The 17,991-nt window shown below is 36.6% G+C and overlaps 2 protein-coding genes across 2 annotated transcripts; one reads left to right on the top strand and one right to left on the bottom strand.

The window, feature by feature from the left end:
- Window positions 1-6,728: 6,728 nt before the first annotated feature.
- LOC136822468 (gamma-glutamyl hydrolase A-like) lies at window positions 6,729-9,929 on the bottom strand. The gene is made up of 3 exons (XM_067078733.1): window positions 9,844-9,929; window positions 8,809-9,503; window positions 6,729-7,459 (listed from the first exon to the last, which is right to left on the bottom strand). The coding sequence occupies exons 1-3, from the start codon at window positions 9,882-9,884 to the stop codon at window positions 7,182-7,184; spliced, it is 1,014 nt and encodes a 337-aa protein (XP_066934834.1). The 5' UTR covers window positions 9,885-9,929; the 3' UTR covers window positions 6,729-7,181.
- Window positions 9,930-11,271: 1,342 nt separating this feature from the next.
- Window positions 11,272-13,707, top strand: LOC136822483 (aromatic-L-amino-acid decarboxylase-like). The gene is made up of 3 exons (XM_067078750.1): window positions 11,272-11,354; window positions 12,041-12,289; window positions 12,440-13,707. The coding sequence occupies exons 1-3, from the start codon at window positions 11,317-11,319 to the stop codon at window positions 13,638-13,640; spliced, it is 1,488 nt and encodes a 495-aa protein (XP_066934851.1). The 5' UTR covers window positions 11,272-11,316; the 3' UTR covers window positions 13,641-13,707.
- Window positions 13,708-17,991: the final 4,284 nt, after the last annotated feature.

Raw genomic sequence — 17,991 nt, forward strand, 5'->3', positions numbered from 1 at the left:
ATTGGAAAGCGATGTATTGATAAAGATAAACAACGAGAACCGTGACAAATTTAAAACTCGTACTCTTAGGTGTCAAATAAACGGGGGGGGTCCTAATAAGGTCCGGGGGGTTGAAAAAAATGGCCCAAATTCTACAAGAAGTTGATTTTCCCCTTCTTCATTTTTCAATTTTTTATGTCTATTAAATGGTTACAATTTTTGGTCTCCACGCTGCAGATTATATCATGAATGTATTATATAGTCCCCCCTATATACACTGGATAAACAACAAACTAAGTTCTTATGCTCTAGCTATGTCCGCAGTAATGACATTATTATCCCCTCATTTCTTTCTTCGTTAATATTATTTTCGTCAAAACATGGTCTTTCAATTCCCAAATATGAAAATTAAAGTTTTCCTTAGAGAGGCAAACGCATCAAAGTAATTGCTAATTATGTGTCGTTATGGCGTTTCAAGTTGCGAGAAAGAAGCGAAAAACATCCTATGTATGAAAAATTAAATGTTGACACCAGAAATTTCAACCTTTAACCTTGGGGTTAGGGGGGCGGGGGGGGGGTTTGCGATTTTCGAAATACCGAATAATTTTGCCGAAATTTCCGAAATTCCGTAAAAAAATACTTGCAATTCCAATACCGATTTTTTGGGGTATTTTTCCTCGTTTTGACTAATTTTTCATCAAATTTGATTTTTCACATCTGAATTCCGAAAAAAAGGGGATAAAAACTTTATAATACCGAAGTTTTGAAGCAAAAATTCATGGATTTCCGATACCGCAACAATTTCAGAATTCCGAAAAACCGAAGGAATTTGCCTGATTTCCGAAATTCCGAAGAAAAAAGGGTCGATTTCCGCAATTCCGAAAAAACGGTACGCCCCCACCTTAATGAAACCATACCAATGTGCGAGCCAATGTGAAGCCAAGACACTCACGTCCTTTTGTTTAATTCTTCTTGTCTAATGTGGTTTTGTCACAACAGATTCAATACATGTCTCCGTTAAGTATTTTTGCTTTTATTTTCAAATTTTCGGCGAGTAAAATTATAAGAAGATAAAGGACTTTTTAGAAATTAAAATATTAATAATAATTAATAAATAATTTCAAAATCAGAGAATTTCAAGCCGCCATGACAGTTGTCCTTTACGGACATAGCTCGATCCACGATTGTTTCCTTATGATGGAAAGAAAATACTTCGCTATCCACCATTTCATGCGTTGTTCATCCAGTGTATATAATAAATTCATGATTATATTGAGACAGAAGTTGGGGCAAATCTAGACATAATTTGTTTTAGTCTCATGTAGGTGCAACATAAAAACGTTCTAAAGTCTATTCACGATAAGTGTGCACTCTTTTTTCTTTTACCTATAACTTTTGAAGGAATTCTTCAATCTTTATAAATTTGGTATCGTTGGAGAGATATTTGTGAGTGGAACAATTTGAAATAAAAAAATCTTCAAAAGAATTCTAAAAATGAAGATGAAAATGAAGAAGAAAAAAATGAAGATCTTGTAAAAAAGTGCTATAACTTTCATTTTCACTGGAGAGATTCTTTGATCTTTGGACGTCATCACTGTGAAAAAATTTCACTAAAATATTTATTCAATACAAAGTTATGATACAAAGTTAATAAGTGATTGACCCCAAAAAACAGCAGAAAACAGCAGAAAACAGCGTTTTTAGACGTCAATCAGCTTATAACTTTGTTTGATATCTTTTGACTGAATGATTATTTTTGAGAATTTTTTTCACAGTGATGACGTTCGATAATCAAGGTTTCACTTCAGTGAAAATGATAGTTATAGCACTTTTCTACAAGATCTTCATTTTCTTCTTCTTCATTTTCATCTTCATTTTTAGAATTATTTTAAAGATCTTTTTATTTCAAATTGTTCCACTAACTAATATCTTTCCAATGATACCAAATTTATAAAGATTGAAGAATTCCTTCAAAAGTTATAAGTAAATGAAAAAAGAGTGCACACTTATCGTGAATAGACTTTAGTTTGTGATTAATTATTTCCTCAGCAAAATGTAATGGGGGTGTTTGTAGGGGTTCGAAATACCGTTTTCCCGTCAAAATATTTGCTAAATCCCGGAATCCCGAAAATGATAACACCGTCACACCAGTTTTTAGAGGTTAAAATACCGGCATAATGGCAAAAAATAAGGCTAAATACCGTCACCGTCTGATTTTAAGATACCGTTTTCCCCGTCACTTTTTTCGTCAAATCCCGTAATACCGTACTAAAAAAGGGCCAATCCCGTCACACCGTAAAAGTACAAACCCCCTTGTAATCGAGACGAGATTTTCAGTGAAGAGAAAAAAAAATTACGTAACGTTAATTGGATAATCCACGTTTTTAATAACGAGAGTAATTTTCTCGACCAAGACGATTTTGTATTTATTGGGTTAACAAGTTGATAAAATACGTATGCCAGACATGTTTAGTATACTACGTTGTATAAATCCTTGAGTGAAGTAAAGGTAAAGGTTATACAGGTTATCTTTAAAATCGTAATTAAGAAGAAGGTTATAATGTAAAATCTTAATTTCATCCTCTCGTTGGAACGATATTTCAGAGTTTGACATCCCAAGAACAGACACACGATACGTGTTGAAGGAATTAGACTTGTCATCTTTAATCTAAAGGATACTTCAAATAATTTGATTTTTTTTTAAATAGTTAAACAACAAATTATGTCTGAGTTGGAAGAATTTTGCTCGAATGACTCAAACGATGAAGTCTACGAAACAGAAGATGAGAAAAGAGTAGAGCAATATCGGTGGTTTCATATCAATTGGGATATCTTACCTGCAAAAGTTTCTTATGTCTTTGTTTGTGCGCGTCAAATAGGTTCGCTATCAAGTCTGATATTGTTTTTGACTGGGATTGGTTTGGATAAAGTGGAAGCTGGCCTCATTCTTGGATTTCGGTGAGTAACAATAAAGTTAACCATTAGCTACCTAATAAAACCTAATGAAAACGAAATTAAACTTATGCTCCAGGAGATGGGACAGTATCCAGTAGTAGTAGGGGAAACATTTAGGATCCATAGCATCTATTTACTATCGAACAAATCATTTGTGTTGCGTCCCACGAAGGATGATACGAATTCTAAAGTTCGACTCCCTACTATATGAAGTATTCAAATAAATCGCAAAATGAATTAATTTTTGGTTGAATGAGAATGGATAAATGAATGACTAGAATCATTTGATTGAATTGATATATGATGAACCAGCTATCATTGCAAAAATCCATTTTCTTTTTTTTTTTTTTCAAATTTTAGTCTCACAGGAATGTTGGTGTCAGGACCATTTTGGGGAGTGATTGCAGACAACTTTCATTGTCATCGTTTGATCCTTATCATTAATTGTATTGGAATTATTTTGACAATGGGCTGCCAACCTTTGTTAGCCATCAAATATGGTAACCCTGTTATCAACAAATGCCCTGAACCAACGTGGAGTCAATTCGTCAACAATCTCAATCAAACCAATAATTCCACTTTTGATGGACAATCCATAAATCAAGATAACGGGCTGTACGGAACTCCATTTTTCGTCTTTTTCTTCACACAAATTTTGGCAGCCTTTTTTGAAGGAACAAGCATGGCTTTTATAGACGTAGCAACGATCAGAAAATCTCAACTCAGCAAACATCGAAAGATCGACTACGGCAGGCAACGACTGTGAGGCCCCATTGGAGCTATCATAGGTGTGAATATGACAAATTTGATCATCAAATATTTCCCGAAAGTAAACATCACATGTTATTCAGGGCTTTTCTTGAACTACATAGCCTGTCATATTATGATGACGATTTCTGCGTTGTTTTTATATAGAGGGCTTTCATTCAAAGATGAAAACCACCAGCAACAAACTCTAGAAGAGAAAAAAGAATCGAAGAAGAGTTTTCGCAAAATATTTGGCAAAAGTTTGATCCAGTTTGAAGTTCTGTTTGTGTATGTGCTATCGGCCGTTGGAGGCGCTCTATTGGGTGCTTACCAATCATTTCTCTTTTTACATTTGAAAGAGATAGGCTCCACACAGACTGTAATGACATTATCAATCTCAATCGCAGCGGCTGCTGGAATCTTCGGATATTTTTTTTCCGCAAAAATTATCCGATTTTTCGGCGGTCCGCTAAGATCAATATTCGTCTCATTGATCTTCTTTGGAGCGCGTTGTCTTGGGTACGCACTGTCACCTAATGGCTGGATTCTGTTGATCTTTCAACCACTACATATCCTAAGTTATGCACTGTTTCTAACCTCTGGTATTCAATACATGAAAGAAACCAGTCCCTTAATTGTGATTACGAGCATGGTTTCCCTCTTCCAAACAATGTTCGAAGGGGTTGGAGTTTTGGTTGGGTCAAGCATTGGAGGTGTCATTTTCAAAAACTATGGTGGAAGAAAGCTGTATCTCATTTTTGCATTTTTCGCCTTGTTTTGGACCATGATTTTGGGTGTTTATGTTTTCATGATCAAGAAAAAGAGGGTTAATAAAACAAAAGAAGACAATAACTAAATTGACCTTAACACACAGCTTAATGTGCTTAATAAGCAAATTCGATTGCGACTAATAATGGTAAAAAGGCAGATAAACTCTGGATATATTTTGGAAAGCAATACCTTTTTTATGATTAGCATGATGGATGGTACCCTGTCTAAAGAAGAATAGATCAATAAGTAACAAGTTTTTTTTACAGTATATATAAATACATAACAAAATAAAAAATAACACATTTATTTCGATATTTTTGGCAATTTCTTTCACTGGGTTACACGTTTTTTTTTTTTTAAGAAACTAGTTTTCTCAAGCAGCCTCAATGTTTCTTAAGAAATCGGCCTTTTGAGCCTTAAATGTTTCTTACATGTTTCTAAACTTTGTCAAGCTTAAAGGACGCATGTCGATAATACAATAGTCTAATTGACTAATCTACGGTACTTTCCTATCTTCTATATTGATTTTCTGACTTTCTCAAATGTTTCTAACTGTTATGTATGTATATTTCTGGAACCTTGATTGGAAGATTCTTAAAAAAAAAGAATTAAAAAATGCTATTTTCTCATTCTCAGCCTCAGCATGTTTCTTAGATGTTTCTTAGTTTTTAGGCATTCTGAGCCTCATGTTTCTTAAAAGTGTGTTTCTTAAAAAAAAAAAAAACGTGTATCCACCTGGGTGGATTTGACCGGGTCACTGAGACAGGAGTCTATAGAAGAAATGGTCTTTATTAGATCTTATTTTATTGGACTGTAAGCAACAAAGTAAATCACATTAATCATTTCGCCTAAGAGAAAATCGAAGCGAAACAAAATTTGTGAAAATCCCTTTCTTTCAGACAGTTTTAAATATCAAAAAATGGCCAGAGCATTGGCATTGATCTCCTCGTCAAGCAAAAAAAGGGATCGAACTATGCGAGTACCAGATTTTTCCACGTTCATCTTGCTATAAACTTGGTGCTTTTGTAAGTGATAATATACAGCACCTGACCCCAAGAATGTAGTAAACCCAGAGAATTTAGATTTCTCATTTATTAGCATTATAGCCCCAACGATGGTTCAACTTTCATAAAGAGTTGTTACATAATACTGTTACATACTGTTACATAATACTTATTATTCTTAGACATTAAATTTTTTTCAACGAAAATCTGAATCAAAGTTGATTGGATACTCTTAGGTTCCAAATAAACGGGGGGGTTGGAAAATTTTCTAGATTTTAATAACGGGGGGGGACCTAATTGCCGGGGGTTGGAAATTGTACTTCTGAAACCCAAAAATAAGGTAAAAATAGGCTAACCTCCCGCTATTTAGAGTACATAAGGGACCTTCTCTTGACCTTGAAATCTTCTTCGAGATTAAAAACGGGGGGGGGGTCCTAATAAGGTCCGGGGGGGTTGGAAAATTTCCAAAAATTTAAAAAAGCGGGGGGGGGGTGGCGTTTATTTGGAACCTAAGAGTACTACCCGAATTCAGGCTTTTTAAAAATAAATCCTCTATAAATCGAAAATCTATTAGAATTAAGTTATGATGATAGAATATAAAGGATATAAAGAACTAAGAAAATAGTTAAGATAGTTCATTTCAAATTTCATTGTCCTAGGTTGAATATTTTGACGAAAATGTTTGACCTATATTTTGGGGATCGTCAAAACCCAACATTAAAAATGTTGTCAAATTATATAAAACTTGTCTGTTGTACTTTTATAACATGAAAAATACTACCTGAGAGATGATCGATGTTGACATTTTTAGCTTTTGCGACGGGAAGAATTAATCTTACACAGATCACAGACCCGATGGCAGCCCCATCAGAAAAATTTTTGCCTAAGTTTGAAAAAATAGAATTTCTATACCCATTGGGACTTTGATAGAAATTTTTGCCCCCGCTGTGGGAAAAAATTCCACCGGTGGTTGTGAGGCAGGGCGATGTTACATTATTTACTTATTTCAACATAGCCTGGATATCTAGACTCAAAATATTAGAAAAATTTTGGAGTCTGGTGCAACTTAGAAAGTCTGGTTCAGTTTATTTGATACTGTATGTGAGTGAACCCTTGTTGACAGAATCTCAAAGCTTTGGAAACCCAGTCAGACACATATAATTACTTACAACCTGGTTGGGCCTGGCTGGAAAAAATTGAGCAGGACTTAATTTTATGGGAACCGAACATTCCTAAAACTAGTATAGGTCTGCAATTTTTAATGCGGGTTTTATAAAGATGCTTGTTCCATTATATTTCAAATGCATTATTACAAAAATAATTTACACTAGCTACTAAAAATACAAAATTATTAAAAATTCAAATTCAAATGCAATTTTAATATGCTGGGAGTAGTTCTAGAGACCATTCGTTTTGTACGTATTAATTCTTATATTGGTTTCTGTTTACCAAATAATGCCTCAATTTCGATAGAAAAACGTATCGTTGAAAAGATATTTTCGAGCACCTATATTTTTCAATGAAGAATTTTCCAAAACATACTAAAAGACAAAGATGAAAAAAAAAGAAAAAAAAGAGAAACTGAGTTATGATATGATTGACACAAAAATAATTTTCAGCTCTGATGCCAAAAATAAATTTATCATTCAATGGTTCCTTTGAAAAGTAGATCATCCGTTTTTGCTGTTTTCAATGACAGTGACTATAGTTCTCCACCTTTACAAATTAATCTCTATCGTTAAAGAAGTAAGCTTGTTCAAAATGAGGAAGAACTTCTCCTTTACCAGTAAACACAGGATTGTAATTATAAATCAAATAGTCACGCTCGATTTTAGCATTTGCGAATTTGTGTTGGCTTTTCCTGGCCTCGTTGACAAAAAAGTTGGCGGTGTATTGGGATGCTTTGATAGCAGTGAAAGTGTTTGGGATATGCTCGTCTGTGTTGTGTTCAAAATTGTTCTTCTCCGGATGCCACTGTGTACCATAGATTGGATAGTTGTATGCTGATAGAATGGAGAATAAAATGACCAAAATATGATTAACAATTACACACTAGAAAAATAGATGTTGGACATAGGGGTCATCCATTTATAGAAGGTACGAAAAATATTCCCAAATTATTTGATACCCCTTCAAACCTTGTACGCGCGTAGAGAACAAGAGAAATGACAACATTCAGATATTATACGTACATTTTTGCTACCCCCATGGATGGCCCCATACTAGGAATGAATACCAAATGACGAAAAAGCTTTTCAACCCGATACACATCGCATCTCAGAACAATTTCAGGACCCCCTACCCACTAGAACAACCAAACAAAGATACGCCCGGTGAGAAAAATACCCTGAATTACATCTACATCGAAAACATATACGAAACTCTATCCCTACAAGGAAAGACACTTTAACTTCTGAGTTTAAAACATTTTAACCCTAATAGCTGAAAAAGTTCATACCTCATTTGGGGTCAGTAAATTCCCCAAAAATTGTTTCTCACAAAAAAGAGCATGTACTCTTAGGTTCCAAATAAATGCCCCCGCCGCTACCCTGAGTATCAGAGGTTAAGTTTTCAAAGAATATATTAACCTCTGAAGACCAATAATATAAATTTTATCGCGCATGTGTCAATCTAATCACTGTAGAAAGAATCAAAGATGAAGAGCAAATATTACCTTATTAATGTCTAGCAGACTGTATCAGTATGCAGTTTAATATTTACGAATTCCCCAGAAACCTCCAAGTGTAATTGAAGTGAGTTTCTTTCGAAAGAAATCTTTTACATGATCCCAAAATGTATAACAGTAATTACTAAACTATTAATTATGGAAATGTCACTTTAATTGAATCGAAGTAATAGACAGACTTTATGTTATGATTCCCTATCACTGACTCTTTTTGAAAAAAGCATTGATGATATTTTTTAGTTGTGTTTTCAACGACGGGAATAAAAATGATCAACTTTGAACTTCATCCAAGATCTTGGATGGTCATCATGGTTACTTTTGTCTTCGTTGATTGCGCGCTGAATAGAATCTCGATTCGTCGGCACAGCGTCGATATATGATTTCGACCTGTGCTTTTCACGGTACCCCGCCACGCTTGTTAATTTTTCGAAAATTTTCCAGCCCCCGGACCTTATTAGGACCCCCTCCCTCGTTTATTAATTTTTAAGAATATTTTCAGTTGTCAGAGAGATAGCCTGATCTTAGCCTTTTTTACCTTATTTTTGGGTTATCAGAAGCACAATTATCAACCCCTCGGCAATCAGCCCCCCCCGGTTTATTCAAAATTTTGAACATTTTCCACACCCCTCCATTTATTTGAATACTAAGATTAAGAAAATAGTTCACCTTCGACAGTTGAAATGAATGTTTTGCCTTCCAATCCTTTATTAAGTGATAAAACATTAAAGAAAGTTTTCAGTGAGTTTTCTTGTTGGTAAGTTGCAGTGCTGACACCATAATGATGATGATTATACGTGATATTCTCCAGCTGAAATGCTTTGCTCATCTCCTCTGAAATGCCAGTGAACATCCGGCTATTTCGAGTAGCGTTGGTGAATTCTAAAGGAAGGCTGATGTCTGATGCAGAGAACTTAGATAGAATGGAAGGTCTGTCTCCAGCAGCGACCACGTGGAGTGTTTGAAACCCAAGACATGTGCCCCATATTGGAAAATAATCTCCTTTATCGTAAGCTTCTATAGCTTTGTGGAAGAAATATTGAGCATGCTTATAATACCCAGATACACTCCACTTGATTCCTCCACCTGGAAATAAGACCCCATTTACACCATTGAAGATTTCTTCCACTTTTTCTTCAGGATAATGGGAAGGGACTGGAACGACACGGGCGCCGCTGGATTCTAAGTATTTAACGTAAGAGGCGGCGATATATGATTGATTGTAGTAGGGCGGTGCGTCTTGTGCTAAGATTGCGATTATAGGGCGGTTGTTTAGTTCTTTTTCTGGTCTCACGGGAACTGATAATACCAAGCTTCCACTGAGCAAAGCCAACAAGAACCATCGAATGTCCATCTTTCTCAGTCTGAAAAAGGTTAACGTATTATCAGATAAGAATTGTGTTAGTAAAAATAAATTTTCAATCCCTGAAACGTATTGAGTGTAGTGGATTAGTACACAGGACGCGCAGTTTTTCAGGCAGCGCTCAAGTTTTGAAATTATAGTTCTTTTTTCTCAAGACTTGGTATTGTCACTGAGGAGGGCTTTTGATCAACCTCTCACGAAAAGGTTTCTAAACAGAGGATCTAGGTCTGTAAATCAGACTTTAACTAAGTACACGCTTTTTCTATAACGAATAACGAATAGCCTCATAAAACAATCACTGGTTCTTATATAAAAAAGAGTGTATATGGACTGATACTTACAAAGTTTTGTTAAATTTATTTCGTGACCCACTTTTTGACATCCAACTCGTTACTCTCTACATCTAAGTGAATTGCAACCAAACTTGCTCACGAGACTTTCACAGCCGTCAAAACATGAAAATCATTTTTTCAATATCATCAGATTACACATACATAAAATGTCATATTCAGAAAACAGTACAATTTTTTTTATAAGAATGTGCTTTTTCAGTATATTCGTGAAGAAATTATTACAACACTAAGGATATAGAATACTATATTTAAGATTTTTTACCGACCCGGAACTTTCTGTGGAGCCAATGGATCTCCCAATTTTCACTAGCATTTTCAGTTTTTTTTGTCCCACTGAAATAGTACTAATTGCGAAAATTGCAATTTTTTTTTAATGTTAATGTGTAGACTGTAGGACAGCCGTTCTTTCACAAATCGGGAAAATAAATCGAAATGGGAGTATTAAAAAATAATCGGGAAAAAAGCCACGAGTTTAGTTTGGAAATAAGTATGCTAAGCAGTCTGTTCCTCTAAAGAATCATGCATTGTAACCCGCGTGCGTAATTTGTCGTTCTTTTAAACCACATGTAGTTAATTCCTGTGATAAACCAAAGGTAATGAATCGCTAGGGATGGTACAGTCACTTTCGGTCGGGGTTGTGGACGGCAAATATGTCGTTTTTTATGAAATTTGTCGTTCTTTTTGTCTATTTTTAGTAATGCAGGATTCTTTAGATAAACCCCCTCAAGAGAACGAAAGTGGACGTAAGGCAAGTATTAGACTAAACGCCATAGGCGACTATCTTAATGGTCTAGGTAAAGTGTAAAACTTGAGAGTAAACTAGGATCTTTTTTCGATATTACTCAGCATTCTTATAAAACGAGTTGAGAACATCACTGTAAGAGAAGCTTAAATTGCTATTAGCATATGCTGAAAGTTATTTTTTAATACTACTAATTATAGCATATACACTCTTTTTTATATAAGCACATGACGTTTATAAGCATACTTGGGCTCAAATTCAGTAAAATCTAAGCATAATGCTAAGCATAACCTCCAAGTTGAAACACTCTCAGACACAAGCAAAAATCTTCTACTCAGAATCATGTTCGAACTCGATACTTTTTTCCGGACACCCTGTGCACTATCTGAAATTACGTAACAAAACACATATGATATTCCCATGCGACTGGACTTTATTAGCATCATCATCGTTTGATTTACGACAACTTAGAAGACACCTTCTTGCTAAAAAATAAGTTCCTAAGCTCTAGTTACACCGGCCACCTAAATACACGGACCGCAATATGATCAAGTTACACATGGAAGGTTCTTATTAATTAAGAGTACAATTTTTCATCCTCGTGATTTTCACTTAAAGCTGAAAATTTTTTAAAGAACAGGGAAAATTCACTCGAATCGCTAGATCGAGTAAGACTTAAAGGGAAATATTCAAGTCATTTGATTTTTTGTTGGGCAAATATGCGTCTTTTCAACAGGCTTTCGTGCTCAACTAAAAGGTATGCTGAATTTAAAGGCCGGTCTCCACTTGCGCGCGCTGCGATCACAACTTTGGCTTCAATCATTTTTGCTTGGAGAAAAGATTACGTCATAAAAACGTAGATATTTCAACTTTTTTTTCAAGCGCGATCGCTACGTCATATCACACCAATGGAGTTGCTTCATTTTTCTTTTGACCAATAGCGTGGAAGCTTCGCTCGAAGAAGAGCGATCGCAGCGCACGCAAGTGGAGACCGGCCTTAAGGTGGAGATATATCAGCTCATCTGGCAAACTTCATTAATATTAGAATCTACTGGGACATCAACCAAAACATAAGAAAAATATGTCAAAAAGTGCATGCATTACAAACTAACCTTGAACTCTTGTAATTATCCCTCGATATAGCTATGACGTCAGGACCTAGCTCCTTACTTCTCTTCTCCTTTATGGTTAGAAACCAGCCTAGGAGCTCGTCCAATTTCTTCTCACTGATCGCGCCAGCTTTGGAAATGAATCTGGAATGAACAAATTATTATATTCATCTCTCATAATAATCAAAACAAGTCAATAAAAATAGGGCATGAACATTTGATCCAGAAACCCTTTTCTTGTTCCTGAAGTCTTCAAAGTCACTATCACTATATATAATTGAATTCTACATACGCTTAATAGAAGCATTACGAAAACCTAAATTTCTCATTCCAGAATTCGACCAACAATTGATACCAATGATGATTTTCGAAAATTTGGAAAAAAGATGGTAGACCTTATTGCGGATTACAACGAAAACGTTCCAAACATGTCGGTACTACCGGATGTGAAGTCGGGATACCTTGTAAAACTATTGCCAGATGAAGCGCCAATGGAACCGGAATCATGGGAAAGTGTTTGTGAAGATTTCGAGAAAGCCATTGTTCCCGGTATCACGCCTTGGAATTCACCCAATTTCCACGCGTAGGTTGATTTTCGAAGAACTTTCTTTTGAGAACACTGAAATCGCTGCATTTTTTTAACTAATATGATAATGATTTTGCTTTTCATTGGTCTAATCTGACATCACTGCAAGCACAAATATAAGAAAATTTCTTCTGTTTCATAATTTAGGTATTACCCAACAGCGAATAGTTATGCAGCAGTAATGGGTGGAATGTTATGTGATGCGCTTGGTTGTGTTGGCTTCACCTGGATCGCCTCTCCAGCTTGCACTGAACTCGAAAGATTAACTATGGATTGGCTTGCAAAGATGTTTGGATTACCTGAAGTTTTTCAACACGCGGGCGAAGGGAATGGCGGTGGCGTCATTCAAGGATCCACAAGCGAATCTACGCTAATTGCAATTCTAGCAGCAAAACATCGCAAGATGATCGAATATGATCATGATGAAGTGTTGGCTTCTAAGCTAGTGGCGTACACATCAAGACAGTCGCACTCGTCTGTTGAAAAAGGTGTGCGTTTGGCAGGGACAAAGTTAAGGTTGGTCGATACTGATGAGAGGTTTAGGATGCGCGGGGATGAATTGAGGAAAGCGATCGAGGAAGATAAAGCAAAAGGTTTGATCCCTTTCTTTGTCGGCGCGTCCGTTGGTACAACCAACGTTTGTGCGTTTGACGCACTCGATGAGATAAGTGCTGTTTCAGGGGAGGAAAAAATGTGGATGCATATAGATGCTGCGTACGCAGGGGCAGCCATGATTTGTCCCGAGTTTCGATATCTTGTGAAAGGGATCGAGAATACAGATTCTCTAGTTGTAAGTTGCCATAAGTGGCTGATGGTGAATTTTGCTTGTGCCGCCATGTTTGTTCGGGATTCACTGGATTTGATTAATCTGTTTGATATCAATCCACTGTATTTGAAACATGAATATGAAAATGAAATCTCAGACTTCAGACACTGGCAGATTCCTCTTGGGAGGCGTTTTCGATCTTTGAAACTTTGGATGGTGCTTAAATCTTATGGAGTAAAAGGACTTCAAGAAAATATACGGTGTCAAATTCAACAAGCAAAATTTTTTGAAGAGATGGTTCGCAAAGATGCTAGATTTGAAGTGATTAATGATGTCTTGATGGGTCTTGTTTGTTTCAGATTAATTGGTGATAATGCACTGAATGAAGATTTGAATAAGCGAGTCAACGAGGCACGAAAAATACACATGACACCTGCAACTGTTGATGGACAGTTTGTTTTACGTTTCGTAGTAGCGTCTCGATTAACCGAGGATAAAGATATCCAATTCGCCTGGGATGAGATAAAAGACCATGCTGGTATCCTATTGAACAATGAAGAGCCAAAGAAAAGAGGAGTTTGATGAAACTCACGGGCTGATTCAATCAACTCCTATCACTTGAGGGTTTTAGTGCAAAGTCTTAATTTATATTTTATTGAACTTTAACGTACTATGGGTCCGCTGGGGGAGGAGGGCTCTAAGATAAGGATGGGGGCTCTTAGCATTGCTCTATTAATGTAAAAGCCATTTCATTTAGTTACGGTAGGTGCTGTATAATTAATGTAATCGTAGTTGATTCGATTTTAGCACTAATTTACTTTATTTATATGTTGAATATTTCAAATTTATTCAGTTAGAATTATCCATAGATAGGTAGATTCTGTGGGGTATAGTTAATTTTTTCAACGTTAAATGAAAAGATATTAATCAAAACAAAGAAAGGTCTTTTAAAAATTATTTTTTATAAGAATTATTTTAAAAAAATCGCGAGGCACAAAATTTTAAAAGATCTGAAAAATTATTTAAGTATAACTCCAAGTCTGAATTAAATGAGTGACCAAAACATTATCTAGCAGTACACTTTTTTTATAAGAACATCCAAAATCAAGCCTTCGAATGTTCTTAACTTGTCTAGTTTTTTAAGCCTAAAAATGTTCTTAAAACATGTTCTTATTTTGACCATTTTGTGAATATTTTTGACCATTTTACTCAGAAATAGGGTTTTTTGAGTCTACAAAGCCTTAAAATGTTCTTAACTTGTTCTTAACATTTTGACAAGCAAAGCCTTGTTCTTATATAGTTTGTTCTTATTAACATAATAATAATAATAATACGCCTAAAACTCGATATTCGAGTAAAATACAGTTAAAATACAAGAGAACTAAGAAAAAAATATATTATCTTTGTCTTCTTTCTTTTCTTCTTTCGTACATATCTACACGTTTTACATTCAATTTTTCACAGAAAGATGACACATTACGTCTCCAACCGGATCGGTCTGAAACTGAATCATTCCACGAGTGAAGGATGTCACCAGTCTTAAGTAGAGCTTTTATGTTATCTTTGTACCTCAAGCGTGGACGCCCAATCGGTCTGCTGCCTAGAACTAGTTCACCGTAAAAAAGTTGCTTAACAGTTCGATTGTTGTCCATACGGGCAACGTGACCGAGCCAACGGAGTCGATTCTGGGCTAGCATAACTTCGATATCTACCGAATCGGATCTCCTTAATATCTCCTCGTTACTGACAAAATCATCCCATTTAATATGCAGAATGTTTCGCAGATGACGTTGTTGTACAGTTCTTAATTGCTTTATTTCGTGGGAATATAAAGTCCATGTTTCACAACCATAAAGAAGTATAGGCATTAAACATCGGTTGAAAACTGTAACTTTCGTACGTGTTGTCAAATCATGGTTGTTGAAGACTCTGTCTTTTAGTCTGCCGAATGCACAAGATGTGGCTTGGATACGTGTGATCAATTCATCTTTGAGATTCGATTCTTTTGACAATATACTTCCGAGATATTTGAAACGGTTCGTACATTTAAGTTTCGTTTCGTCAATAAAGAAGTCACACTCAGGACCTAGGCACATAACCTCAGTCTTTTTGGCGTTTATTTGCAGACCGAATCTCTTGGCAGTAAGATGGTAGCTTGTTAGTAGAGATTGCAGTCCTTCGGACGTATCACTGAACACAGCGATGTCATCGGCATATTGAGCTTCACGGATATACATGTGGAAAGTTTTCGTTTTCGCTTTTAATCTTCTAAGGTCGAAGAGGTTGCCATCCATTCGGAAACGTACGTAAATTGAATGTTCTGTGTTATCTTTGAAAGCGATCCAAAGGGCTATCGCTGCATATAAACCGTAGAGGGTAGGGGCTAATTTACAACCTTGCTTCACACCACAATCGTAGTTGAAAGGCTTCGAAAGTTCACCTTCAATGACGAGTCTCGCTTTGACATCTGAATATAGCAGCTGGATTGCTTTAAGAAGATTTGGCGGGCATCTGATTTTGAAGAGAAGTTTAAATAAAAGGGGACGATTGACAGTATCAAACGCTTTCGTGAAATCAATGAAAACGATATACAGGTTACGACATTGCTCTCTAGATTTCTCCATTAGCTGACGAACCGTGAAAATGCCGTCGATTGTGCCACGTTCGCTACGATAACCGTGTTGTGAATCTGGATATACATTATTGACAAGCTTCTGTATTCTGTGTAAAACGATATCGGCAAAGATTTTCCCAACACAACTGAGTAAGGATATGCCACGATAATTTCCGCAGACACTACGATCGCCTTTCTTAAATAGAACGGTGATGTTGGGATCGATTAAATCAGAGGGTAACTTAAGTGTGGTCCAGAAATATCGTGAATAATGAAAAAATGAAGTTTCTGACTGACTGTCCACCAAATGATATTGCTTCAGGAATAATGCCATCGGGACCTGGGCTTTTACCGAGTTTAGACCGTTTTATTGCATCGTCAAGCTCTTTTTCGGTGATCGGTTCATCAAGTGAGTAATCGATAGGACGTTGATCGATTTCATCAAGAACTGTTTCGTCGGTTTCTGTGACGTTGTTGAGAAGTTCTGAAAAGTGTTCGACCCAGCGTTCCTTTATTTCACCTTTGGTTGTTAGCAATTTCCCATCTTTCGATTTGATAGGGTGTGAATTGCGAGATGAAGGACCGTATACCTCACGAAGAGTAGCGTAAAAGTCTTTCAGATTGTTTTCCAAACGATATCTTTCAGCTTCTGACGCTTTTTGGATGAACCAATCATTTTTTATCTTTCTCACTTCTTGTTGGATCTCACGTCTGGTTCGATTTTTGTCTTTAAGAAGTGTAAGAATCTGTTGATCATTTTCATCAAACCAATCTCTGTTTTGCTTTCTTTGTTTGGGAAAGGTGTTTGACGTAGCAGATAGCAGAGAAGTTTTTAAGTTTTCCCAATTAATTTCAGAGTTCGCAAGATCATTATCTAGACGACGTTGAAGTTCCAAAATTCTTTCTGGCGTAATGCTGTATTTCGGTCTGGATGGAGCTTTCGTTCCTTTTCTTTTTCGAAACAAACGGAAGAAACATTTACATATAACAAGTTTATGGTCTGAGTAGCAATCAGCATCAAGATACGTTTTGGTGATTGAGATGTGGGGTCTTGTTTGAGGATCGGCGAGGAGTGATCAATCTGATGCCAATGTTTTGACCGTAAATGTTGCCAGGAGGTTTTAAATTTATTCGAAAGTTGGAAAACAGAACCCATAACAGTGAATGAGTTTTGGGTGCAAAAATCGAGTAGCATAAGTCCGTTTGAGTTCATTTTTCCGATACCATGCTTCTCGAGGACGTTTGGCCAAAGTTGCCAATCTGATCCCACTCTTGCGTTGAAGTCACCGAGAATAAGATAAAGGTCGTCTCTGTCAGAACGTAAAACATCCGTGAGAGATTGGTAAAAGAGTTCTTTCTCTTCCTGTGTGCGTTGCATAGTTGGGGCGTATACACTGACAAGTTTAAGATATTTTCCAGAATGGAGTCGAACTCTTAACACCATCAATCTATCGCTTATCGGTACTGTGGTCATTTCGAAGGAAGATAATTTGTTAGAAATGGCAAATCCAACACCGGCTTCCTTCTTAGTGCCTCCGCTCCAGTATATTGTATAATCTCTTTCGACTAGGTTTCCTTGTCCTTCTCGTCTAACTTCGCTCAGTGCACATATATCAATGTTAGCTTTAGCGAGTTCTCGTGTTATGATTGCAGTTGCTCGTTCGGGTCTGATTGAATCGGTAGTGTCGTTTGTCGTGCGGACATTCCACGCACCAAGTGTGAGGTTGAAAGGATTTCGTGTATTCATCGGTTTTCTCGGATGCAGTAGTGGTATCTCTCTCTATACGAAGTTCTAATCATATATAAACTGTAAGGCTGTCCCAATGTATGTCGAAGCTGCTTGGGACAAGAGCAACTTCCCTTGGCAGAAAACTCCATGGACACGGCGGCAAAGCAAGCTAGGACAGCCGAATGAAGATAGTCTGTTGCAATAGATGCCAGATAAAGGACCGAGTTGATTCTGATATCCGCCAGGGTACCAACGAGGATGCCGAGTTGACAAGCCACATTGCTGTTGCCAATGAAGATGACGAGTTGTCAGAACATCATTGCCAGTTGGTGTCGTGACCCTGACAAGGGGAGCGTGGGTGGAGTAACGCTTGCTCAAGGCGAACACCCAGGCTAGTGGAGGGAAGGAGGCGCCACACTTCTCCATTCTAGAGCGAGACCCTAGGTCTGGCCCTAGCCACTGCCCTATATTAACAAGTGATACTTATATGGACCTACCATTTAACACATATATAATTGATATCTACGTGAGCGTGACCATTAAACAATCATTCAGAACACAAATACAGGGTGTCCCTAATTAAAGTATCG

The sequence above is a fragment of the Clytia hemisphaerica genome, unplaced genomic scaffold, assembly GCF_902728285.1.
Source record: "Clytia hemisphaerica strain Z4C2 unplaced genomic scaffold, Clytia hemisphaerica genome assembly, whole genome shotgun sequence".
Lineage (NCBI taxonomy): Eukaryota > Metazoa > Cnidaria > Hydrozoa > Leptothecata > Clytiidae > Clytia > Clytia hemisphaerica.

Excerpts from the sequence above, each read along its gene's own strand:
- LOC136822483 (XM_067078750.1), top strand. The coding sequence starts at position 11,317 with ATGCGTCTTTTCAACAGGCTTTCGTGCTCAACTAAAAG. Across the intron at positions 11,355-12,040 it reads CTTTCGTGCTCAACTAAAAG|AATTCGACCAACAATTGATA; the intron begins GTATGCTGAATT and ends TTCTCATTCCAG. Across the intron at positions 12,290-12,439 it reads AATTCACCCAATTTCCACGC|GTATTACCCAACAGCGAATA; the intron begins GTAGGTTGATTT and ends TTCATAATTTAG.
- LOC136822468 (XM_067078733.1), bottom strand. The coding sequence starts at position 9,884 with ATGTCAAAAAGTGGGTCACGAAATAAATTTAACAAAACTTT. Across the intron at positions 9,504-9,843 it reads AATAAATTTAACAAAACTTT|ACTGAGAAAGATGGACATTC; the intron begins GTAAGTATCAGT and ends AACCTTTTTCAG. Across the intron at positions 7,460-8,808 it reads ATTCATTTCAACTGTCGAAG|CATACAACTATCCAATCTAT; the intron begins GTGAACTATTTT and ends CCATTCTATCAG.